Here is a 26,754-nt window from a genome sequence, read left to right as displayed (position 1 = left end):
AACTCTTAATATAAATATTTAATTAACATTACGTAATTTTCAATTTCGTTTTAACGACTTCTACAATGACATGCGTAGAAAAGGCTCTAATGTTAGTTGATGATTGTACATGGCATTGAATCTTGAAGAGTCTAGAATTAAAGATTATTATAGGTATGAGTACATTTATAAATTTAAATTTCAAAAATTAATTGTATAAAATCACTAATAGAGAAGTTATTAATTTTAAAAATTCCTTTGATAAACGGCAGGTATGAAAGTCAACATAGTAGTTCTATTTATTGTCACTACCTTTTACGATGGGCAATTTCATTTCTATCAAGGTACTTTTGTTTATTATCCAAATTTACATCAAAGCAGTAATTAGCATTGTATCTATGGGCAATTTTGAATCTGCCCGTAAAATAGTAAAATTTTTTGTTTTGGTATCAGAAAACCGAAAATAATACTTTTGACTTTTGTGTTGTTTATGCTTAGGAGCTGCTAATGCCCATCTTGGTCTTATCAGCGGACTCAATGGCAATGCCGGTCTCAGTGTAACTGCAGATCTTTCAAAACCCAGAAGAATTTTGGGTGGCATCTTCAGCCACATAGGAAACAAATTAAGTTCAGGCAGTGGAATTCAAGCATCCGCAAACTTTGGGTTAGGTTCAGGCGGTAGCGGAAATAACGATTATGGCTTTAGAAGAGAATATCAAAATTCTATGCCAAATGAGTATCAATGGAGACCCGATATTTCGTATTCTGGATCGGGTGATTTTAGAGCAGATCTAACTCAAACACATCAGGACGGTAATTATCCTCGTGGACTCGAAACACAATATCAACCTCCTCCACCAAACGAACACCAACGGAGTAAAGAAATTGCGTATCCTAGCTCCATTGATTTCGACATCGATCGAACTCACTCATATCGGACAGGTAATTATCCCAATAACCGCAGAAGAGAACAACAACGTTCTCCATCGCACAAGCATCATTGGAATCGAGAAAATTCGTATTCTAACACCGGTGATTTTGATACCGATCTGACCCTCACTCATTCGATGAGGGATCATAATCGAGTCTCTGGTCATCGTCGCTACCCCCATTTATCTGATCTAACACTTCCAGTTATTATCTTAAACGATGTAGACAGTGCTAAAGATAAAACCAAACCTGACGAGATCGAAGGCATTGTCAACCAGATAGAACAAACAGGAAATGAATTAATTAAGGCCGGAGAAATTACAGCATCTGCTTACAATAATTATTCTCGTGGCTTCAGAAAAGAGGATAAAAATACTCCACCAAAAGAGCAAAGAAAAAATTACGAAAATGTTCCTTCTGCTAAATTTAACGTAGATCTGACTCACTCTCATAAGATGGATGATCACGACAAACCCAATGAAAACCTTGACCATCGTCACCGTTTCAAATTACCTGATCTATCAGAGCTATCGAGTCCCAAAATGTCAGTTTTAACTTCAGGGAGAGCTTACTTCTCGAAAGATGAGATGAAACAAGCCGAGATTGAACCACCTAAAAAGTCTGGTGGAAGAATTTTGGGCGAGTATGTAAGTCAGATGGGACAAGAATTGAGAAAAGCCGGTATACTTAAGCCAATCGCAGACGATGATTATTCAAATAACCGTACAAAAGAGAACCAACGTCCTCAATGGAACAAGAATCAACAGAATCCCGAAAATGTAGATTCTTCTTTCAATTATTTAGGAGCAGATCTTAAAGCAGATTTGAGCTTGTATCGTACGATAGGATCAGTCAACGGAAATGATAGGAATTCGGAAACAAGTAAGAATCTAAAATTACCTGATCTACCAGATCAATCGATTCCAAAAATGTCAATTTTAACCTCAAGCAGGACAGACACTTCTCAAGACAAAGTCGACTACGACGATAAAGAATCAACTAAAAAGGCTAGTGGAACGTTTTTAGGCGGTATCGTTAGTCGAATCGGCAACAAATTAAGGGGAGCCGGTGGAGAGCAAGCACCCAGCGATGGTAATATTTCTTACGACAACCGCAAACACAATCAACAAAATCCCGGAAATTTCGATTCTGGCTCTAGTCATTTAAAAGCAGACCTTGAAGCAGATTTGACCTTGCCTCGTCCCACAGGCAATATCAACGGAAACAATCGAAATTTAGATACACGTCAGGATCTAAAATTACTAGATCTACCAGATTTATCGAGTTCCAGAATGCCAGTTTTAACCTCAAGTGGGGCAAAGAATTCCCGAGACCAAACTAACTACGACGAAAATGAAATGACAAAAAAGGCTAGTGGAACATTTTTAGACGGTATTGTTAGTCGGATTGGTAACAAATTAAGGGGATCCAGTGGAGATCAAGCATCCACTGGTACTAATATTCCCCCTAATCGCAGGAAAGACAATCAACGAAATATCGAAAATTTCGATTCTGATTCTAGTCATTTCAAAGCAGATCTTGAAGCTGATTTGACTTTGTCTCGTCCGATAGACAATACCAACGGAAACGATAGAAATTCGGATACACGTCAGAATCTCAATTCCCCTGATCTAACGGATCTATCAAATCCCAGAATGCCAGCTTCAACTTCAAGTAGGGTAGACACTTCTCAAGATAAAACTAACTACGACGAAAATGAATCGACTAAAAAGGCTAGTGGAACATTTTTAGGCGGTATCGTTAGTCAAATTGGCAACAAATTAAGGGGATCCAAAGGAGACCAAGCATCCACCGATGGTAATATATCTAACAACCGCAGCAAAGACAATCAACGAGATCTCGGAAATGTCGATTCGGGCTCTGGTCATTTAAAAGCTGATCTTGAAGCAGATTTGACACTGTCTCGTGCAAGAAACAAAGCTCATAGAAACAATGGTAATCTGATTAATCGTCATCATTTAAAATTTTTTTGAACTATCAAAACATTTGAGTCCCAACATTTCAGTTTCAGCATCAAGCACGGCTGATATTTCCGAAGATTCAACCAACCCCAACGAGAGTGAAGCACCTAGAAAGACTGGTGGAAGATTTTTGGGCGGGATTGTCAATCGTATTGGAAACAAATTAAGTAGAACGGGTGGAATCCATGCATCGGCCAGCCTTACGATAGGTGCAGGTAAAGGCGGTAATCACGATCTTAAATATAATGAAAACTCAGGTCATCGTCATTATCACAAAATCGAAAATTCTAATAACTTCTTAAATACAGGGTCTGAAGAGGCGGAAAATTCTCGCAGTACTCATGATGAACCGCAACATAAACTTCACATCAGTAAAGTCTTCAACGCATTCATTTAAGGGGCCTACCGGTAACAATTCAGTTTGTAATAAGCGGAGCAATTACACAGCTCTTAAGAGAAGTTTAAAATAAAATAAAATACCAACAAACTAAATGTTAAATTTGGTCGAGTTTGTCAACATTTTGAAAGCATTCAATTAAAATAGCGTCGAAACTGTATGTATGTAACTCAAAAAGTATGTATTTCATTGTGCATGTACGTGTGTATCGGAATATACCCGCAGTAAAAGTGTTATATCTATAGATGGTATGCAAGCTTGACGAGCGTAAAACTTGTCTCTCTCTCTCCCTCATCCTCGCGCGCAGCAATTTAACTTCTTTGAAAGTTTTCCTTATATACAGAGGCGCGCGCGCGTTGTCGACGAAGTTTCACGAAAGAGAGTCTAGTGAGTGTGAGAAAAGGGGAGTTTGGGGATACGCGTTCTTGCAGATTCTAGTCGACAAGAACAAATGTCGAGAAAAAAAAGACGAAGAAGAAAGAACCGAGCAGACGAGTATGTGTATGATATACACACATAAAGTTGTAAAAAAAACGAAGGAAGAGCTCGGTACCGGGTGGAACTATATTGAGTTACTTTTTTATGGGTAACAATTATATGGTGACAAAAGACCCATCCGCCCGGGTTGAAAGATGTATTATAGGGCATTAATTAAAACTAGCTTAATATGAAGCTGGTAGTGCTTCAGCTAAGCTCAGTATACGTGAACGCGCTTGCATCGTCGGAATTATATATCAAAGTTTTCGTACCAACCACTATATATAGCTCAAAAAGGCGAATTAATTTCTGACTATATGTGCGGTTATACTTTTGTTGCAGAGACGACATGGCAGAAGCTTCTGCTCGCGCATGTACTAATAAGTTATAGTTACATTGTGATGCAGACGGATCATCATTAACGTATGTAGGCCTCGCTATTCAAATTTTCGGGACCGAAAGTTTTATCCAAGTACATCATTTTCAATGGAGCCGTGCACGCGCATGGGTGGTGGGCCATTGTTCGAGCATTAACTCGTGTAAATTCCGTTTAACCTTTGCACGGGTTATCCATACGGAACACTTATATAGACACGAGTTACATGTGCAATTATCCGGGTAATAAAATGAACGGCGCTCATATTATGCATCGAGTGCACAAACATTTCTAGTGTAATAAATATCGCGATCACCGCGCTGGAAAAAAGAGTCTTTGAGTTTTGATCCCCGAGTCGATCTCTTGCTCTCTGTAGCAGCCGTAATGTACATTGTATCGTGGCATTTACACCTGCAGTATGTACGAGTTGCTTTCGGAGATATCTACTCGTCTCGAACTTCGCCGAGCCAACTAACTCTTGCGGTCTCGAGTAAAAGGTAAAAAAACCGATGTACTTATGTACGTGGGGGGAAAAGTTTTATCGTACAACCGAAGCTTTTCCTCAATTTTCGAAGTTTAAAAAAAAGGTATAAGAAAAGGAAGGAAGGTGCGAAACTTTTACTCCCCACAAAACAACGATTATACGTATACACGCGCGTTGTACACATGCAAGGGATGGGTAGTATACAGCAGAGAGATAGAGAGAGAGAGAGAGGAGCACATGGACCAAGTGGCGTTGAACTAGCTTATTCGAAGTTTGAACGCGCGCGGTAATAGCTCGTCGCGTGTAAAGAGGGCAAAATTAATCGCAGCGTGGGCCCGCCCGAGAGCGCAGGAGTGAGAGAGATTTCATTGCTCCGAAGCAGTGATTAATTGTCATGTTTTTTTTTCGTTTCTTTTTTTTTCAACGGGGAAATTTCGTACACGTGCCTCGAGTACTAATTATAACCGTTTAAGCCGTCACGGCTCGCTTAATAATCCTCCCAAACTCGTGAGTAAGGGCAGAAAATTCATCGCACAGACAATTATTTTCATTTAACGTTACGTACTGGGAGGATGAAAAATTATTCAAAAAATGACCATTATTACACGGGGGGTCCCTCTTACAGAAAGGATCGCACGCGCGCGCGCATCGCTCTCAAAGAAAACGTGTTGGCGCAGAGATACGCTCGCCCTGCGCAGTTCTCTCAGAGCTCTTTATGTGTACCGAGTTCGAGACCAGAAAGAGACCCGCACGGACCCGGGCGACGACGACGACGACGAGCCGTCAAAGAAAATACGATTAATCCGCAGAGAAGTCGGAATAGAACGTATACAATGCGCGGCAGCAGTTTCTAACGCGGAAACGGAGAAACTTCAGAGCGTTGCAGCACACTCGAGGTTTGTTCAAATGAACGGAGGAGCTGAATTTGGTAATTGGGCGAGAGAACGCAAGAGCCAGGGCTACGTTTTGCGCGCGCATACTGCAGTCCACGTCGTAATTATGCTTTATATACACTACTACTGCTGCTGCTACTGCTGCTGCTACGTGTAAAGAGTGCGAGGTAAAGGACAAAGGCTTCTGAATTAACACCGCGCGATGCTGTAAAATCATGCGAATTTTACTCACACCAAATTAGCAATTGCTAAATTTCATCAAAACTTGATAAAAATTAAAACGTACTACGACACAGTTATTAATGCAATGTAATGATACGCACGTATTTACATGTCTAAGCGCTCAGTGCGCAGATGTAACTTAGTAATAGTCGAATATATAAAATGATCGCGGCCATTAAGATGAAATAATAATGTATATTGACGCAAAGAGCCATAATAGTGCATAATTTTCGCTTTCGGCTTGGACGCACAACGTGTAATACACGGCGAACGTTTGTCGGATAGTGAGACAAAGAGAGAAAGAGAGAGAGAATCCAAGAGTGTATTTGTGCGGTACGATATTACACGCGGCAAACATTTCTGCAAGCACACATGAAACTATATGTGCCATGTGCGTAGTATAATGAGTCTCTATGCGGTCGTCGGGCGGCATTTATAATAAGGGCGTACAATATGCACTAGCACGGGCCGCCACTACTACTGCTGCTGCTTTTGACTCTCAAGGAAATTGAATTCGTTGCTACGTTGATAAGGTTTTGCGAGTCACACGCAAAAAAAATTCTTGATGCGCTGCCTCGTTGATACGTCAGTAAGTACTCGTTGTCGAGCGAGCTCCAAAAACCCATATTCACGCAACCAATTCGAGGTACTTGGCAGCAACCCTTTGCATCTCTCTCTGCTCGTCTAGCTCTGTCTAGCTCTTTTTCTCCTCTCGTTTATCAACGCACGCGTGTAGCCCTACTATATAGCTGTCAGAAACTAGTTTCTCTTCTCTACTTTTTTATTCATATATAAGAGAGCTCTGGCCGTGAAAAGCTGTGGGCTTTGTGACGCGCGTATCTCTCTCTTTTGCTCGTGGTATATTAAACATGAAGCAATGTCATGCAAATCCGATGCGCAAGCCGCAACCCTACGTGTATATTTACATATACACACACTTTTTCCTATTTGTTTCCTTGCCTCTCATCTTAGTGTGTGTGTTTTTTTAAAGTCTCATGCTGTAAAGTAGTGGTGCGACGGGGATGATAATAACAACAAACGATGATCGGCCAGGCGAATCGTTCCAACAATTATAAGTACGCACAGGTGCTATTACATGAAAAGAAACTCTTTGTTATTTTAGGTTTATATGTGTATAATATATAATAATATAATCTGTGTACAGGGAGCGGATAATCCTTTCTATATGACTTGCCAAACGGCCTCGTTGAATTTGTGCGTGTGCACACACATAGAGAGACGCGTATACGCATAGATTGTGGTCGTTGTTACACGGTAAAACACATCCACCGCGTTAAATATTTTCCATGTGCAAAACTAGTGTGTGGGGTGAGGTGGTGGTTCCCTGCTCCCTTCTCTAATTCTGACTTTCTGGCGATATTATCGTTCTGCGTGCGCGAGCAGCACCCGGGATTTTACTACCATCCTATATACCATGTACCTATACCTATAGCCGCACACACAACGTGTGCTGTCTCTCTATGAGCCGCCTTATATATATATATATATATATATATATATATGTGTATGCCGCCGCTGCAGCTTGTGCTGTTCAATCGTCCGTGCGTGTATCCATGTATTTACACGGCCGCAGATGCTTATCGGCAAATTAGAGCTTGGCTTGCGCATATAATACGATTTCGCGAGTTCTGCATACGTATGTGTGTAAGTATATCCGAGTTTTTGTCCACGATCGATTTTTGCGCGCACCCACCCGCAGTCGAAACGAGCGCGACGGCCATAAGCGCACACGGACTGCGTCTGGCTTGTGTTTTTTTTTGTTCTCCTTTTCATTGCTGTCGAAAATTCGTTATCTCTCTCTTTCTCTCTACTTCTGCGAGCGTACGTGCGCTTGCACGTTTTCGTTTTCATCGCGGCGAGTATACATGTACAGGGAGTCGCATTGTGTTCGCGTATCGCCGCGCGTGCACTATACCATGATTAGCAACAGACACGGTGTATATATACGTATATAATACCGGTTTCTGCGCTTCATCAAAGAGATAAGACGATTATACAATGGTCAAAACACGGCGTTGTACAATGTATAAATCTAGGATAACGTATGAATGGACGATGTAGCCTCATATACACATCGAATGATCAGCGCCTGTGTATTAGTTGCACGATTCTCTTGCGATCAACCGTAGAGATACGAGTGGATCCGAGCTCGAAAACGAGTGTGGCGCGACGCGGGCTATATTACATCTTACTCATCCGTAATGAGCTGGGTATGTATGCCTATAATGGGTGGAGAGGGTTCGAAGAGGATGTGTATTACGCGGGAGGATTCGTCATATAATGTGTACGCCCAGGCCCGAGTACACGGCAGTCACACACTCGGCACATTCGTATACAGTCTCGGGTTGTTATGCACATTATGGTATTTGATTCGATTTCAGATAAGAGCGTCGGGCGGCATATAAACAAGCGCGCGAGGAAATAACAAGGTAAGCGCACAGTAGAGGGTCGCGTACGTTGCTGTTGCTGTTGTTGCTGCGAAACACATGACGCGGCCTGTGTGTGCACTTATACTCCAAGGGTAATCCAAGGGACATATCTGCGAGCGAAAGAAAAAAGAAACATATATAATTGCGAAGCTGCAGATATAATAGTGTAGAATAGAAGGCGCGCCGAGCTCGATATAAGTCCTCGCTACTTCGCATAGATCAGGGGTCGTCGTTGTGTCTCTGGTTCATACGCGTCGTAAGAAGACGACACGGTAACGATCGCGAATCGATGCTGCCTCGCTTCTTTTTTTCTTTTTTCTCCTCTTTACACTTTGGCCTCTCGAAGCGAGAGATGACTGTAATAGGAGTCGTTTCAAGAGAGCGAAAGAAGGGAAGAGCAGCTCCATCGCCTCTATTCATCTTATAGCGCGTGCGCTCAGGCTCACCTCCCATACGGAATCGACAAAAGCTTAATATTATATTATAGATATATAAATCCTCCTTTCGTTCGAGCACACATCATTTATCCATCTATTTCTCCCTTGCCGCAACTTTTTGTATAGAAAAAAATGTAAAAAAAAGAAAAAGGAAAACAAACAAAAATAACGAGCGTGCGTTGCGTACGCAGTTCGCTCGAACTAGACACATTTTCATCGATTGTATACATATTTTTTTATATAAATATAATTATATTGTATATTGTACCATAAGTGAACATGCAATGAAACTCGGCCTGTCCCCTGTCCGAAATTCGATTATTGTTCGACGGCACCGAATTGCGTTACGCACTCGAACTCAGCGCCATAATAAACGGTGCTTTTTCTCAGCAATGCGCCAAACGAAGAAAGAAGATCGAGAGTCCTACGAGTGGAACTGTACTGCACATTTTGAGGTCCAGGGCTCTCTCGCCGGTCTTGAATTTTTTCCGCACGAGCGCGTACACCTAAATATAGACGACTGCTTCACGGTTCCTAAATGTGGCGCGGTACACGTAAAAAGATAGAGGCACGTGCTCGTGGTTGAATCGCAGGGGAATATGTGTGTGAGTATGCACCCCGCGTACATGCGGGCCCCTTTTAAGCACGTGAATTCGACGACCTTTTCTCTCGCTCTTATCCCTTGTTTGTACACAAACGAAATATTGACTTTTCTCTTGATTAAAGCTATACTCGAAGAAGTTACAAGTTAAGATTTTGCGTAATTACTTATAGGATAATAAACTTGTAATTTGTCTTGTTATTCATTTAATAAAATTGTTTTTATTAGGCATTTATTTTTTTAAAAGTTATAGTAGAGTATTTTTATTAATAACGTTCAAATTGAAACTTACAATTGTGTACATGGTTAAAAAACCATAAATTTAATGCAGATTTAATTTGAAATCAGACATAAAAATTAAACTGATACTAAATTTTATTTAAGGTTCTTTCACATGAAATTTTTTCTGAAATTTAATGTCTAAATTTTATAAAATGCCACAGCAGTTACAGCCAACCTTCATCACTAGATGGCAAGTACCTTAATCTGTAAATCTGCAAGCGGCTAATTAAAAATATTTGTATAAGACGAAGCACGATTTGCACAAAAATTGTGTTAACGTTAACATTAATGTTATAAATTTTAAATAAACAAATTGAATTGAATCGAAGTTTTACATTTCAATGTGTTGAAAATTAAAAATAACTACATAAAAATTGACGAAATATGGTGGAAGGAAGTTTCTATTACTGATTTGAATCTAATATTATGTAAAACAATAAAAATTTACGCTATTTAAATCAAAGTCAAAGAAATTTAAATTGGATTTATTGAAAAATTCATATTTAATGATCCATGAAAAAATTTGTTTACTTTACAATTATTTCAATGATTTCACAAGAAGTATAATTCATACATGTCAAGAAAAAAACTTCCGTAAAAATTACCGTAAACCTATGATGATAATAGTCGAGACTTCGAACCTACCTCGTAGCTGAATTCAGTAAGCAGGAAATACAAAAAATATTTCAAAAAGATTTTTGTATGAATTCAGTATCAACAACGTAGCATTCGATATTTGTTTATTCGATCAAAATGTATATGCCGTGGCGCATATATTTTTCATTTTTATTTCTGTCGTCCCATCTCGCAAAATGCACAAACGTCCTGCGCGTTGCTCTCTTTATGCTTCGCACGCACGAACGCGTGCGGGTGGCGCGTATGCAATGGGTATAATACCCGAGAATGGACCAAGAGTGCGAAAGAGGGAAGAGAGAGAGAAAGAAAGAGTGGCTCTAAGGCTTCGGAATTTATTGAATTATTGAAAACGGAGAAAAGTCGGCGGGGTAGCAAAGGGTAGGAGGGAGAGAGGATAGCTTTCGCGCACTTATCCATAAATCGAAGGGTATAAGTGCATATATAGGCGAAAGCAGCAGCAGCGACTTTAAATCTACGCGTGCGGATTTCGTTTCTTTCCTGGCCAAGCGTATATAGATGTATATTGGGTTCGATTGTGCCCTATTGCAGGGAGGGAGAGAAAGAGATGATTCATCACGGCCGGATGGTTGCACTCGAATGGAGAAAAGACGTTTTCTCCATCGTTTGGACTTTTGAGTGGATTGAAAAATATATAGATGTATATTCCTGCAAAATCGCTTTGCATAAGTCTACTTGAAAATTAAAGACTTATTGGAAGATTATTTTCTTATCGTCGTTTCTTTTCTTAATTTTCCATCCCCTCGAGCGGGACGCAGCCGTCTCAGCATTCGAACTGACAAAATGATAATAGCTTTTACACCCGCTCCTTGTCGGGACCACATGTTTTATTCAGCGACGAAGAAGAGTAAAAAAAAAATTGAGTTAAAAAAAAAATTTTAGTTTTGCCGACTGCGTCTTCGCCATGAGGACAAATCATTTCAGCGCGGGTCGCTCCAATACCAATTTGATGATGCGATCTTGATTCGGGATAAAAATGTCTAAAAAATATTGCGTTTTTCTACCAAGCGATCCACACACTCGTCAGACGTATAGCATTATAATATGAATAAAAAGTCACGCGCACGGCTGCAATCGTGCGCGTCGAAAATAGCCCCCGGGATAATATAATATCTCGCAAGCTTGTTTAATCAACGCCAAAATGTTTATATTTTATTTTTGCGCGCTCGCGTATGTATAATCGTTAGTTACGTTAGAGTCTGCGTATATAGCTGCAGTTGGGAAGCTTCTACGCGCGCCACGCGTGTAACGGATAGCTGTAATAAGTTTTGCTTAAGCACACACACACACACATATCGCTATAGGCGCTGCAAGCCCACACACCCACACACACGCACTCACGTACTATAGTGATCTGTGCACACGCGCCTCATAAAGGGGTTACACGTGATTCGGTTTTGAGTTACCGCATATAAGTTATTTAACCGCAAAGAGCCCCTAGGGAATTTAAAATTTCACGCTGTTGATCTCAACTTGATTCTCACTCGGTCGTATAACGATATATATATATACTCGCACGCACGCTGCACACATGCCATCATGCCGAGCTAGAGAGTTTCGGAAAAGGCGCGCGCATTTCTCTCCTGTACCGTGTATATATAACGCAGCACCATGCCTAGCAGAAGCTATCTGGAAGCTCGTTAATTTTCATAAATGCACGGCGCGGCCGCAAGTTTTTCGTTAATTAATTTTGTAACGCGCTCGCGCGAAGCCAAACTCGCTCTCTATGATTTTAATTTGTTTGCATTTTGCATTACATTCGCGCGCGCCTGACGAATTTGACGAATTTCACTCTATTTATACAGAAAACTTTAAAGTTTTTCTATTTAATAAACTGCCACGCGCTACAACACCGCGGAAAAGTAAGCCGTATCGGACGATACGTGCCCCTCTTTGTCGTTCTGAGCTGTGCGTTGCACGCGCGCAAACCATTGCCGAGACTCGTTCATTAAACGCGTTTGCTTCTCTTAAATACATTGTATATCAAACTCTCTTTCTCTCTCTATTTGCAGCTGTGGCGTCTCGAGAACTAAACTCGCAGCAGCATTTCCGGCCATTTTATCCGACGATTAATTAAAGTTAAGCTGACAAAAAAAGGAATGTAAGACCGCCTCGTTTGCTTGGCCTGCTCACTGTTGTATTTGAGTTACATTTGAAATATCGACAATTTGTTCTCGTCATCGTGTGAAAAACGACGTGCGGAAATCGAGTCGATTCTTCACTCACTTTGTCTCTCTTCCTATGTTTTACCTTTCTTTTTTTATAGTCTAATAAACTGTATATGATTCCAGTCAATGTGTCCCAAAGCTTTCAACTCTCTTTATCTCGTTGCCTATATATCCGTATGTGTGTCACCATATACTATTTAAACCTACTTGATGAACGCGTCACACAAAAATAACCGCATAAATTGATTATCTATATTTGAGTTTCGTCGCCATTTCCACAACTCTCTGTGTGTTTGTACAGTCGAACATAATGATTTAAACAGCCCATTGCGTGGCTAATAAATAGCCATGTCGCATCTGCACGATATTCGCGCGCGTAAGCGTGCAGATTCAATTTTAATATTATATTTACACGCGCAATATTATAATCCAATACGCAATCCATGGACGAGCATGTCCGTAACAAACATCGGCGTTTGACACGCATACACGCGCGTATACATATTATATAGAGCAGACTTACGAATTTTCAATGGATATAACGAGATTAAAACTGGCTTTTACACGCGCGTATATAAATTTTTAAAGCGAAAAATACCACACGAGTGTAGACATAAAGGGACAATTCGGACTCGACCTAGAGGGGTGTCGCTTCGTCTCGGACGCCCGATAGATATGGAAACCCCTTTCAGTCTCTCTTTTAAACATCTGCGTATTATATGGAGCTCTAAACCATTAATCGCAGCACACCGAGCTGCGGCTCGGGCGTAACCATAAATTTCGCGCCTGCTGATGTGTCTACTCGCCATAATGCTATATGTGTGTATTGCTCGCAGCTCGATGCAGTGGGGGACACACACACTTGCATCGCGGTTATATTAGCAAGGCGTATTACATGTGTGAGCGTGGGTGTCTGTAATTGACAGATGACGAAAGCTACCGGTCAGAGCAAGAGACATCTGCCTATATTCGAGCAAATTTGAGGTCAGGGAATATTTCGCTTTTCCGTTGTGGATTTCTTTTAGAAAACATACGCAACGAATTGTCATATTCTAGATGAAAAGGATATAACAAAGTTCCTTTTAATGAAAGTTTCGGGGTAAATATGGGCAAAACCGCACACGAGTGAAGTCTCGATTTAATAGAAACGTTTAGCAGCGAGAGATCGAGTTTGCTTACGAGAAATTCGTACCCGGAAAAAGTAATATCAAATGTTACCCGCGCACATATGAATCAGAACATACGTACACGCAAAGCGTCGGATATATCTAATGCAAAAGGAAAGGAAAAACAACTGAACAAAAAAAAAAGAAAAGAAAGAGTAAGAGTACAGGTAAGAAGGGGAGGTTGAGGGGTGCGCGGCGCGGAAAGGGAAGAATTTATAGGGCACTTGCGCGCAAGAAGCGTGCACACGTGCATATAAAGGGTGAATAAGTCAACGGACGCGTATATATACATACAGGTACGTGGCTAAAGGGAATAAGAGAGAGAGAAAGCGAAACCAAATCGGCCGTGCGTAAAACATGGCCATGGGGCTACAGGAAAGTCCCGAGGAATATCCCTGGCGAAGTTTAGCCTGGCAGAGACTCTTAAAATTTTATTGCGCGCAACTCGCCGACGAGGCTAAACGTTTGTTTACGTATTACATTATATATTATATTACATAAAATTATGTGTATACGCTTTACATGGCACCGTGTATAATAATTCATAATATGTATTTTATATATATATTTACTCGGCGAGTTATAAACGCGTTGCAGCTGCGGTAGTTTGCGAGCGCGTACGTCGTTTGCGTGCGTGCGTGTGTGTTTTTTACGACACTGATTCGCGATTATGGCGATTTATCAATGGCGGTAACGAGGATATATATAATATATAAATAAGAAAACATTTCCTCGCTGCTCGCTGGTAAATACCTCATCCGACGTTTACGTCCGTACAGTGTGCAAGAAACAAGGTGATTAATTTTCACTTGATTCCGCCTGCGAGAATAGTACGTAGTAGTCGTGTCACGGTACGAACCACGCGCGTCAGTTAAGACGACAAAATTGCATGAGACGCTCTCGAGCAAACCATGAATTTTGTATCATCGTCGCTAGAACAAATTGTACCGCTCGAATTTTCTCTGTATGGCTAAAATTTGTCATGTTCTTCGGCCGAAGAGTAATGCAGTACAAATTCTTTTGAACTAATTCGACTGGCGCGACAATATCGCGCACAATGAAAGAGTTGACCCCGTGCGCTGCCGTTGCTATATATAACACGCTCCTGCGGCGTAATAATTCAAACGAATAAATCCGCAGAGTTTCATATAAGCGTTATAAGCGTTGCGGGGGAGCAGCAGCAGCAGCACTCCGGGGCCCTCTTATATAAATTTTCCTAATGCGCTGCCGTACATTATCCAATAATTCGGGAATTTTTAAGAGAGATATGAAAAAAATGCCGATTTTTCGCTGTCGCGCGTGCCCCCTCTCAAAGAGAGAGTGCGAGAATAATTTTTATCCTTTTTTTTCAACTTTCTCTCTACGACTTGGCTCGCAAACCTTCTACGCGTCTGTCTGTTAAAGGGTCAAATGTATTTGTGGTGTATAAATGCAGAAAGCACTTTACGCTTATAACAGTTGTCCAATGCAATGGATTGAAGTGCCGCAGCGCGAGCTCGATAATTGCGCACGAGATACGCAGTGGGGCAGGCAAGGTCGGATTTTCGAATATGCATTCGTGTATCAAACTAGCACTATCTTTGTCTGTATGAATCCAATGTCTTTAGGTAGTTCAATATATTTTTATTTATCAATATTTCAGCCAAAACACTGTTCTTTGACTGATATACAATTATTTTTACTCTGCCACTTGCAGATTTATAGTTTCGAAGGCACTGAAGGTGGTGAAGTAAAGGCTCCAAGTATTTTATGAGGTTGGAACTAGTCTGAAACTGTTTTTTTTTTCAAATTGTTTCTTTCGGGTCACTTAAAATGCACTTGCATATTTATGGTAGAAAAGTAGTCAAAAATATTGTCATTTTTGTTCATTATGCCATTATTTATGTTGAGTATTTCTATCGAGAATTTTTCACATACATTTTGTACGTTTTCGATTGAGAGTTATTTCAATTTGAAAAAAAAAAGTTTCATCGCACGCTATTGATTTATTTTTTTATCGAGTACGTTCACGACTAAAAATAAGTGCACCTTATAATGTTTATAAATAGCGTATCATCCATAATTTAATTATTCAATATCAAACATTCGTTGAACTAATCTCATTTACCGATCGAATGGCCCGCACAAAGGCTCGACAAAATTCTCTACATAGTCGACGACGACGACGACGACGTCGAGCCGATAGCACAGCAGCAGCAGCGGATCAGGATATATATAAGTAGCAAGGCCAAAAGTAATTAGCAAGGTTGCTGCTGCTGCTGCTGCTGCCGCCGCTGCTCTACGGGAATCCGTGCACACGCGGGTGGCTAGGCTACTAGTTAGCCATAGCCCCAATTACAGGCGCCTTCTCTGCGTTATACCTGCTTTATACTGCACTGCTGCTGTTGCCGCTGCTACCTCCTCGTGTTTTATACTCTCTGCTTTTATGCTATATATATGGGTATACAGCGAATGCAGCTGCGATATATACTCGGATTATTGGAATTTCGCTCTCAGTTTTAAAGGTGCCGCGTATAGTATCATATTGTATAATACGTTACCATGCAGATTTATGATTTGTATTTCTGCGCGCGGGGAGGATGAGAAACTCACCTGTAAAATAAAAAAAGAAGAACGATTAATTAGATTCGTCAGAATTTTCTTCGTTAGAAGATTTCTGTTACTTTTTTAAATCATTTTTACAAAGAACGAAAATTGCGTTTTTTTTGCCAAAGTCTAACAACTTCGTATGAGCCTAGAGCCGAGAAGGAGGGAAAACGAAGTAAAATTAAGCTTGCACCTTGCGAGATTTTTCTCTCCTGAAAAGTTATTTGAACCGACTGGCGCGCTCGTGCTGCTGCTGGCTGTTGCCCTGCCCACCTTTAGGTAACTCAAAGGGGCTTCTCCAAGAAATTAATAAACAAACTTTCGTCTTTTTATGAAAGTTTAAAGCTTTTAATTTGATATGGGGATATGAAAGTTTTTTAATTGAATCTATCGATCATAATTTCGCGAAAGAGCGCGCAAATTTGTAATTATGTAACGACCCTTCCACGCTCGTGTGCGAGTGTGTATATTTGAACAAGCAAATATATATAATTACAGAGGAAAAGGGAGAGTCGACGAGGACTGAGAGAGATAAAACAGATGGGTCAGATCGTGGTTTGGTACTTGAAAAGAGGCGGTGTACGCGCGCGTGTGTGTCATACAAAGTTGACCCTCTCCAAAAATCGTTGCCCAGCGCGCATACTCGCTACCGCTACGGAGAAAAGAGAAATAATGGAGAAACAGGATACACCACACAGTATTATATACTTGTAGCATAGGAGCACTCAAGTTAAATTTTACACTGATGGTCTCTTGGTGGTTGCAGCACGCATACACACACGCGCGCGCGCGTGATTCATCCCTATATGCATACATACACGCGTATAGCGCCGAGGGCCCCGTGAAAATGGCGATGATACATTTTTATTGGGACATTCGGGCCTCTTTATTGCAGCGCTACGTAGCGTTGCGTTTATGGCATATGGCTTGATTGAAATATCCATTTTTCGGCCAAAATTCGAGGAGTAAAAATCATTGAATTCTCCCGCTCGCACGAGTCGCGGTACGTACATTGTGCACGCCCCATAAATAATCAGAGCCAAAAAAAATATTTATCATAGACGAATCGATTACTCGATCGATCCCGCAGTGTGCGGTATATACCATGATGCGCATTGTGCACCCTGTATACCGTCATCTGTCCGCACGCCCTAAAATTTCGTGCACATAAATAATATATTATATCTCTCTATTACACACGTACGCCGGACACATTATAAAGTGGCACGAGCCCATCTGTGTGTGTATACGCAGTCGAACAAATAGGTTTTCTGTGCCCTTAACTCACCTGGCAGGGGGTTGGGTTTTCGGAACTTTAGCCCTGTAGTGCATTGCATGCGTGTGGCATATAGTGTATATACCGTACTATATAGATGTACGTGCAGAGCAGCGCACGGGGATGAAATCGAGCCGAAATGTGATATTATCGAGGCGTCCGCTATACATAAACGCATAGGAGGGTGTCGGTTGCAAATGGAGCGCATTTTCGAACTTCCGCACGCGGAGATGTGCGCCGTTTTTTCTCTCTCCTTCCCTCCATGGGCGGGGAAAGAAGAAAGAGAATCAACAAAGGGGCTGCTGCTGCTGCTGCTGCTCGGATAGGTGAGAAATTATGGTCCTTTTTCAAGCGGTTCGGCGCGACACATTCGAGTGGTGCAGCAGCAGCAGCAGCGTTCGAGGCACACAGTAACGATGTGCCGCACTCAAAAGCAAATTGTATGACCCTCGAAGAATTTTATCTCTCTGGCTGGCTGGTAAGCGTTTTGTTATTTCGGCCAAACAAAATCGCTCGCTCGTCGGTACGCGTCACGCCGAATGGGCAATTCGAACGCGCGACTTACTACACATCGGCCCCTGGAAGAATAATGGAAAATTTATCGGGCCGCTTCGATCGCGCCTCGACGTCGCGGCCAATTTTCGTGCGCGGAGATAGCACGTAGAGGAGAGCTGACTTCGCGCGGTGCTCGCACCCATTAGCCGCACGTCCAAAGCGATCTGTATCTCGTGTGCATGTCTGTAGGTGCAATACCGCGCGGCGCTTTCATCTCTCTTTACACGCTGATGCAGTTGTAAAAGGACGCGAAAGACAACAAGAAAGCGTAAGATAAAAAATAAAAAAAAAAAAAGAGTAAAAAACTCATCAATCAACAAACATCATGAAGAACTCGAATCACATTTCCAGCTTCTTTTTTACTCGACTACTTTATTACAGGGTTCGGGCGCGCCAGAAGTGCTGCAGCTCTCGCGTATAGCTGCAGCAGAGAGCTACTGCTGCTAGTTTGACTTTGATTTGTCTTGCACCGAGGTCTATCTTGATAAAGTCGGAGGAAGAAGTAGAAGAAGAAGAAGAAGAAGGAAACGAAGTCCGCGAGAGCAGCAGAAGCAATGGCAACCTTAGCAGTAACGGTGATGGTAGTAGTAGTAGTAGTAGTAGCTCGTAATAGTACATAGCTGAAAGGTGTGTGTACTTAAGAAAATTAGGATCCAAGCGAGGAAGAGAGAGAGAGAGAGAGAAAGAGAGAGAGAGAAGGCGAGTTTTCTTTGCCGTTAGCGCAGTAGCAAGAAGATCTTCCTGTTAGAATTTACAATTAGGAAGTACAAGTCTTGTGGCTGTGTGTGCGAGCCCGCGCGCGCGCGGAGGCAGCTATATACGTGTGTGTCTTTGCGCTATACTATACACTCTTCCTTTGCCGCGCGTCTTATACCTCTCTTCTCCCAAAAGATAGTATATAAGGGGATAGTAGTGCCTATTTTCCTCTTTCTCTCCCTCTGATGTGGTTGAAATAGAGGTTATATTACTAAGGAGAGAGACGTATACGCAGGTATAAGTCTCAATCCCTTTCTTCATTTTGAAATGTAAGTCGCTCGCGAGTAATTTGTCACAGAGAGCTGCTGCTGCTGCTGCTGCTGCTGCTGCTGCCGCTGGAGTCTCTACCTGTGCGCGCACCCCCACTGCTGCTGCTGCACACCTATACATTGTTTAATTGCCTTGTGCAAATCTTGTACAGCCTGGGTTGGCGGTTATATACATGCACGCCAAGATCTTTGTACGTGTGTGTGAATGCGCGCTATATTGTACGGTCTATAGACAGAACAAGTTTTCCCCGGAATTTGCGTAGAGAGTAAAATGACGTTGTCGCGCTCGCGCGGAGATTAATGATATCTATACGTTTAAAGGCTGCCGCGCGTCTCCGTCTGTTCATAATTCGAATTGTTTTTTTTATTTCGTTTCGTACTTCACCTTTGTTAGCACTTTCAATAATTAATGATTTTCTTGCCATTTCGTTCTATCTATCTATCTCTCTCTCTTGACTCGAGTCGTCTCGCTTGTGTGTGCGCGTTTTTTAGCGTCGAAATCGATCGAAACGAGCTACTCGGAAACTTTGTATAATATTCTTTTTAGCCTTGCGCGCGCGATATAGGTATACACTTGCTCGAGCTCCTCGAGCCTCGCTTATCTCGCTCGATGTTAATTGTGCAGCGAGCCGCACGTAAAGAGAGAGAGAGAGGAAGAGAAAAAGACTGTACGTATATATCTACGAGGAGGAAGATAAAAGAAGCTTTTATGGCTAAAGTCTTGCATCGATCTTAGCTCGGGCGGTGGCGGGGGCAGCAGTAGATCGAGGATTGTCGCTTTCGTTTGGATCACCGAACGTCTCGCTTCTTCGTCTTCCTTTATCTTTAATCTTTTCCTCTTCGGACGAGTAGACGACGAAGGCCTTGTATAGTATAGCCCGCGAGCGAGCGAGCGAGGGATGGGAGGATGGGTATAGAGAATAGAATGAGGAAAGCGCAGCGATTTTTATACGCCGAAGATGCCTGCCTTGTTACGCTCGCCGGGGCATGATCTCCTCCGCTTCCTTTTTCTCGTTCTCTCGGTTACCACCGGCGCACCGTCACCGCCCGGTATAATGTACACGAGAGATCCACTTGTTTCCTCGTCGCGTAATAACAATATCAATATAGAATAACTCGAGCGTAAGAAAATTCGAATATATATTTTAACGAAATTACAATAGTCGAAAAAAGCGCACGAGCCCGGGTGAAACGTTAGAAGCGAAGCAACCAATTAAAAAATTCACCCCCCTCCTCCCTGTGTGTGAGCGATCGCGCAGGCCGTCTCGTACGTATACGTACACCCCCTTCGTGACTCGACGTTATTCCGTGCACGTCGGTCATTCCTCCTCTCCCTCTCCCTCTCTCTCTCTCTTACTCTTATGGTACTATACTACAGCAGCTGCTGTTGCTGCAATTATGCGAGCGCGCTTTTAATGATGTCCGAGCCTAGGAGGAGAAAGAGAGAGAAAGAGAGAGAGATCGCGCAAAACTGATCGCGTTACCACCACCACACCTACTCTCTTCGAAGCTGACTTCGACTTTTCGCTATATACCTACATGGAGTTTAGCCCGCGCGTGTGCACAGCTGATCGCAAGGCTTTATACACTATACCCCTTCGATGTGGCTACATGTAAGCCGTTTCTGTGTGTATACGAGCGTACAACTCCGTGCACGCTTATCTTTTCATTATTTTTCGCCACTAATGGTGATTAATTGGCCTTGTGATTCGATCCCGGCGATACCAGTTTAATATTCTTTGTTGTTTTTTTTCGAGCTTTAAAATAGTAGTACCACTATGAAAAAAATCCACGTAATTCACCGATGCTATACACACGAGATGTCGGTGTTGGTCGTCGTGATTTCTTAATCCGAGCCAACGCGAAGGTTCTCCCGCTGAGCATGAAGCGATGTTGGCATGTGTATCGAGATCGAAGCTCGGAGTTAACAAAAAAAAAAAAAATTTGCACGCGTGGTAAACGTGTTGCGCGCTCCTCGACGAGCTTTTTCGAGTGAAATTGATTTTGTAAGCGCAGTATCTCTGCTTTTTATAATTGAGACTTTTGATGAATAATTTTAATTGCGAATTTTTTAAAATAAATTATTTTAATCGGTTTTCGGAAAAAGAATTTTTTTATGCACTTTGTGTACTTAGCAGTTATCACAAAGCGCAGTGGCGTCAAAGCGAATAAGAGTCGGGAAATATTTTTTGCCTTTCAGATGTATATAGAGCTGTATGACAGATACTTGCCAGAGCGAGCGCGCTCCTCGATCAAAGCTTATTACCGTTGAAAATTAAACTCAAAACCCGACCTTTTTTTACATCGAATTTTTCGAAACTTTTTAACTTATTGAAGTTTTCTATCATTGAATCTGTGTACAACATCGTTTCCAAGCTTGGTATTTATGGGCAAAGTCGAGTTCAAAGTTTTGTTTCATTTTTTTCCACCCCTCTACGTATACGTTTTTTAACTCCGCAAATCAAGCTTTAAACGCAACAAAGTCAATGATTAAGCCATATAAGAAGATTTCAACTCTCGAGTCATAAATATTGTCTAGGCTGGGTACATAGCATGCAGTACATGTGTGTATATACATCACATAATATATAAACGGAGAGAGAGAGGGGTATAAACGTTGTACCGCTCAGCAAAGCGGAAAAATTACTAAAAGCTCGCGACTTCGTCCGCCCGCATACGACAGAAAGAGAGAGAGAGAGCTAGATCGTAATCCTCGTAACCACACCAGCAATTTGTTATGTTTATAACCCACGAAAATGCTTTTCTCTCTCTCTATCTCGTTGAGCATGTTCTCTTCGCTTACTCTTACCATATAGTTTATATGTACTAATCGTATCATGATTTATGCTCTTTGGTAAAAAACTATACTATAAGACATTGTAAGAAAATACACATTTGGGAACAAAACAAGTTTTCCTTAATTTAAAACATTGAATGATTTATTCAAGCTTTTTATGCTTAATACATGATACCTGACTCGGTCGTAATGGCCAACATTTTATGTCTGATTAGCAAAAAAGATTTTTGATCATGCAAGAGCCATTAGAACTGAACATTTCTTGACCGAAGATGTAGCTTTTTTTATATATTATAATCGATAATAAAAAAATTCGTTACATCGAAATTTTTTAAGATCGTATTTTGACTTATACAATCATTTGTACTTTGTCACTTGCGCATTTACAGATAAAGGTAGTTGCCATCTAGCGGTTGAGTCATGAGAACCTATATTGCAAGTCACCGCAGAAGCGAGTTTTCTTAATTATACAATTCTTTTCACTTTGCACATTTACGGATCAAGGTACATTATCAGTAAAATTACCAATAACAAGCCAATTCATGGTAATGTATTTAAAAACATTTTAAACTATAATTTTTGTTACGAAACCAATATTTACGTTAAAAATTTCTACCAGGATGAGTGTTGGCTTATATCCGTTAAAATATTTTCATGCAATAAAAAGGAATGTTTGTACAAAAAAAGAACATATTTTTGATTGTATGAGTTGAAAATTCTTATAAATATCTTAAAAATTTATAAGTACGTACAATATTGATTTCAAAATTACAATAAGTCTATCACAGAACCTATTTTAGAGAACAAATTTAGAATTATAACGCCAAAAAAGATATTTTCAAACTACTTATCTTATCGAACTTATTCATAAAGACTGAATCCCTTATGCACAAGTTTTTAAAATCAGATTTTTTAAGTATGAAATATGAACAAATTTAAGAAAATTAAGAAAATTCTATTGGTGTTTCAGAATTTTCCAGATCGGAACTGGTGAGCTTTTATTATTCTACGTATATTAAAAAAAAACAATAAATCAATAAAAAAATATATGGCTATTTTATAATTATGTTATGTAATTTTTTTGGTCCGGTTAAACGACCAAATTCATTGATTTCTCGAGGTTTGTTATAATCGGTTTCGTCTAAATTTTTTCTCATAGAAAATGAATTATTACAAATCGAAGTTAAAAAATATCACCCGTTGTTGATCAACTTATGGTATGGAGAGCAAAGAGTATGTGTAAACGCTCGCATCACTTCTTGGCTCAATGGCCAGGCTAAAACCACCCGGTGGAATTAGACTAAAAGATTCTTTGCTGTACGAGAGAGGTGAACATGTCTTCTCGTTGGGCACTAAGTTGAATTTCGACAGCAGAAAAAATAACATTAGCTTCGTTTGCATTATGGCGAAGCGATTGTTGCTGTAAAGTCTCGGGTTAATACCCAAGCCCAAACTCGAGACATCATTTACGGTGACTTCTTTCTGGTAATACCTGTCCGGAATGAATTTGTCAGCGTCGTTGTTGTATTTGGGATCTCTGTTTATCGATACAGCGGGAATCCACAAGCTCATGCCCGGTTGAACAACGAAAGGCTCGGAACCTTCCAAAGCTGGCGGAAGCTCGAAGGCTTTGTTGCACGATCGGCCGTTGAAGGGAAATTGAGGATGTAGCCTGATAGACTCCTTGAAAATGGCATCGAGATACAGCATTCTCTCGAGGGCTTCGAATGTTATTTCTCCTTTATTCCTCTTCAAAACGTCGTCGATTTCTTCTTGAAGTCGTTTCTGGATATCTGGATTGATGGCCAACTCGTGGACTATTATACACATTTGGGTGGAGGTAGCATCGAAACTGCCGCGAGATAATGAGTAAGTCACAATTTCAGGGACTTCTTGGAACTTCAAATTCTTTCCCTTCTTGATCTGAGCGACCTTCATCAGTGAGATTATGTCCGGTCGACTGGCTCCTTTCTCGTCTTGAGTTGCGATCATAGTGTTCACGATGCAGTTAAAAAAACGCTTGACTCGGTTGCTAAAAAGTCTTAAAATGTTGAACCACTTCATTAAGTTGGGAAATGATCTGATGATGAACAATTTCATGGTCTTATCATCACCGCTGGTCGTGACCTTTTGACCAAAGACTAACGATTTATTTTTTGGATTTTCGAAGGAATCCTCGATGATATCATCATAAACACATATACCTAAGATGTCATTAGTAAGCATTTCAAACATGTTCTTGGTGTCGATCGTTTTACGAGCCTCTTCCGGCAGATCGCTCAAATAATTAACGAAATTTCGTCCGTACTCCAAAATCAATTTGAACTTTTCCTTTAACTCCTTGGAGGTCCAGGACTTACAGTAGAGCGCGCGAGGCCCTTCAAAGAGGTCGCCGCCTGTGTCAGGCACGCCTCGGCTCAAGAACCCGCTTTCTGTTATAATATCTAGATCTCTCACGACAATTACAGGTCGCATGAAGTTGAACGCCCCGATGTACTTGGCTTTCGAATTGTACTTGTAAATGTAGTTTATCGTCTCGCTAATGTGATTGATATGAAACACCGCACTGGCCATTGATCCGAAAAACGGTACTCCAGGCACGTAGGGTAAGTTCAAATTCTCGAAATACCGCAGACGCTCATATAAACATAAATAGATCGCGTACAAAACGACGCCGGCCAACAGCCAAGCTATTAGGTCCATGTTTACCAATGATGAAAACGATGATTTGAGGCACAATGAGAAAAATTAACGTCCAAGACGCGACCGAAGATTGTCGCGAAAATTCTCCCTTTCTTCTCCGAAAATTCGTTTTGTTACTTTTTATTTGATCTTGTTTTTAAGAATATTATTCAGATAAGTTAAGATGAGTTACGCTATCTAATTAAGCGTGAAAATAATAGTTCACAATCAGCTGGTTTAAAGTCTTCTTGAAAATATATTTAATAAATGCACAAGCAGGGTTCATTCACTTTTAATTATTTTTTCACAAGTCGTAAAAATAAGGCTTGTTTTAACTTCAAGATACTTTAAAAAATTAAATTAATTAAACTAAAACGACAAATCTGTAAACTGCTGTATACGATTGAGATGTAAATAAGAATAATTGCCGTTACAACATTGCCAGCACAGCAACATAATTGAGTTACGACAACAAATGAAATGTAGGTATTGTAATGATTGTTATATTGGTATTATATTGTTATATAGGTATTGTTATATTGGTATGATTTTAAAGTTTTCTGTGAATGCTAGGTTACAGTCTGCTTTGAAAATTATCAAAAATATCTAATAAGATATAGATATATTTGGGTCTAACCTATGCATAATGTATATAATTATTTGAGTAGATGATTGATCTTGTAAAATTTTGATTTGTTAATTTTAAAACATAAGTAGTTTATTCAAATCGAATTGAGCAAATTATGATTTCTATGTTTAGGCTATAAGAACAAAAAACTTCTACAAGCATTTATCTGATGCAGTTATCTAACCATTCCACATTGATGCCTCGTGCAGCTCTATATGGCAACAGAACGAAATATATTCAATTTTCCTTGTCTGTAAGCTGCACCAGGTTCAAGTACTATCCAACAGTACAGGTGTGCGTAAGCGTCGATGAAAACTTTCATTCATATATTTTCAACCTCCGAATCGTTGAGCAAAACCGAAGAACGATTACATAGTTTACGTCGAGCTGAGACGTAGTCTCGAAAAATAGTGTCTATATTCATTATGTAGGTTATTCGTCTAGCCCAAAGTATGTAACTACAAACGCACATAAGGGTCACACGTATGAAGCACATAAGAGGCGGCGCGCACGCACGACAGCGGATGTGGGCATTCATTGCAAACTTCGAACGTTATTACACCCGCACACAGTCTCGTGTGCGTGCGATTACGCACGTTCCGGTCGTAGTCGTCATCGTCGTAGTAGTAATAATCGTCGACGTTGCCTTTTGCATACACAAGATCGAGCGCCGCTGCCATCGCCGCCCTATGTACACACTCGCAGCTGTTACCGGTTGCTGCACCGTCTTAAAATCATAAACAATACGCGCGGCATATAAAGTGTCTTAATTATGAGATGGAGTGCTATGACGTTTGGATGCCGACGAGCTAGAGAGAGAGAGAGAGAGAGAGAGAGAGAGAGAGAGAGAGAGAAACCTAATTTTTTTTTCTTTTCAACGTTTTGCGAAGCGCTCGTAAAAACGAGCATAGCAAAAGTCCGCTAGGCGTAACGACATGGTGTCGACGACGGCGACGACGATGCCGACTATACGTAGGCAACTGAAAAGTTATATACCACTGCCGAGCTCGTCAAACTGACTGTATAGAAATAATGAGCTCCGGTTGCCTTTTTTTTTTAAACTTTTTTCATCACCCCGTACAAGTGTCCTTTACCTTGCTGTCTCTCTCTCTCTCTCTTCATGTCTCTTCATTTCTCTTTCTCTCTCTCTCTCTCTCTCTCTTTCTTTGTCGCAAAGAGCGCTGTGCTTTTTACTGGTAAGATTTCTTCGAACCATGTACAGGCGCGCGCGACCTTTGAAAATATAGCCTCAGTTCTCTCTCTCTTTTTAGCGTGTAAAAGTTGAAAAATTTAAAGGACCTGAAAGATTTTTCGAGGAAAAGAGGAGGAGACAGAGAGTGAGAGTTAAACAGAGAGAAAGGGAGAGAGTATTAAAGACCAAACCCTCTGGCATATACCAAAAACTTTTCGAGTGATTTTTGTGTATGTGTGCATCAAGCCGTCAGAGAAACGCTGCACTTACACGGATAGAATACGACGTAGCAAAAGCACGAGCGTTACATACACTTTTTCGTTTATATCTTCTACTTCTTCTTCTTCTTCGTCGAGCTTACAGCATGCAAAGTAAAGTGACTACATAAGTTTGAGTTTTATAATTTTTTACGCGCTCACACTTGCGCGCGCAAAGAAAAACTTTTCTGTTTAACGAATATTTGCGAACTGTATTATATCCCCTTCTCCCTTTTTTTTTGTTTTCCATTTGGTAAG

The 26,754-nt window shown here is 40.9% G+C and overlaps 2 protein-coding genes across 5 annotated transcripts; one reads left to right on the top strand and one right to left on the bottom strand.

Annotated features, from left to right (window-relative positions):
• The first annotated feature begins 78 nt into the window (after window positions 1-78).
• On the top strand, window positions 79-3,383 carry LOC106656968. Of its 4 annotated transcripts, XM_014378191.1 has the most exons (6): window positions 79-153; window positions 252-323; window positions 478-2,583; window positions 2,662-2,865; window positions 2,936-3,115; window positions 3,200-3,383. In XM_014378191.1, exons 2-6 carry the CDS (start codon window positions 254-256, stop codon window positions 3,286-3,288), a joined length of 2,649 nt encoding a protein of 882 aa, XP_014233677.1. In that variant the 5' UTR covers window positions 79-153; window positions 252-253; the 3' UTR covers window positions 3,289-3,383. The 4 variants fall into 4 exon arrangements, with proteins under 4 accessions (XP_014233677.1, XP_014233674.1, XP_014233676.1 ...); XM_014378188.1 differs by having other exon boundaries at window positions 478-2,865; window positions 2,942-3,115; XM_014378190.1 differs by having other exon boundaries at window positions 478-2,865; window positions 2,936-3,106.
• A 19,312-nt stretch (window positions 3,384-22,695) lies between these two features.
• LOC106656970 (cytochrome P450 9e2-like) lies at window positions 22,696-24,839 on the bottom strand. Its single transcript, XM_014378195.2, has one exon. The coding sequence runs from the start codon at window positions 24,438-24,440 to the stop codon at window positions 22,950-22,952; it is 1,491 nt and encodes a 496-aa protein (XP_014233681.1). The 5' UTR covers window positions 24,441-24,839; the 3' UTR covers window positions 22,696-22,949.
• Between the last annotated feature and the right edge of the window lie 1,915 nt (window positions 24,840-26,754).

This window comes from Trichogramma pretiosum, unplaced genomic scaffold (assembly GCF_000599845.2).
Source record: "Trichogramma pretiosum strain Unisexual culture from Peru unplaced genomic scaffold, Tpre_2.0 scaffold37, whole genome shotgun sequence".
NCBI classification, from domain to species: Eukaryota; Metazoa; Arthropoda; class Insecta; order Hymenoptera; family Trichogrammatidae; genus Trichogramma; species Trichogramma pretiosum.
Note: the sequence above shows the minus strand (reverse complement) of the source record. Positions and strands in the feature narration are given on the sequence as shown.

Bases quoted from the DNA above. Each gene is read 5' to 3' on its own strand.
- LOC106656968 (XM_014378187.1), top strand. From the start codon at position 254: ATGAAAGTCAACATAGTAGTTCTATTTATTGTCACTACCTTTTACGAT. The intron at 324-477 runs GTACTTTTGTTT...GTTTATGCTTAG, and splicing joins GCAATTTCATTTCTATCAAG to GAGCTGCTAATGCCCATCTT. The intron at 3,116-3,199 runs GTAATCACGATC...TCTTAAATACAG, and splicing joins GATAGGTGCAGGTAAAGGCG to GGTCTGAAGAGGCGGAAAAT.
- LOC106656970 (XM_014378195.2), bottom strand. From the start codon at position 24,440: ATGGACCTAATAGCTTGGCTGTTGGCCGGCGTCGTTTTGTACGCGATC.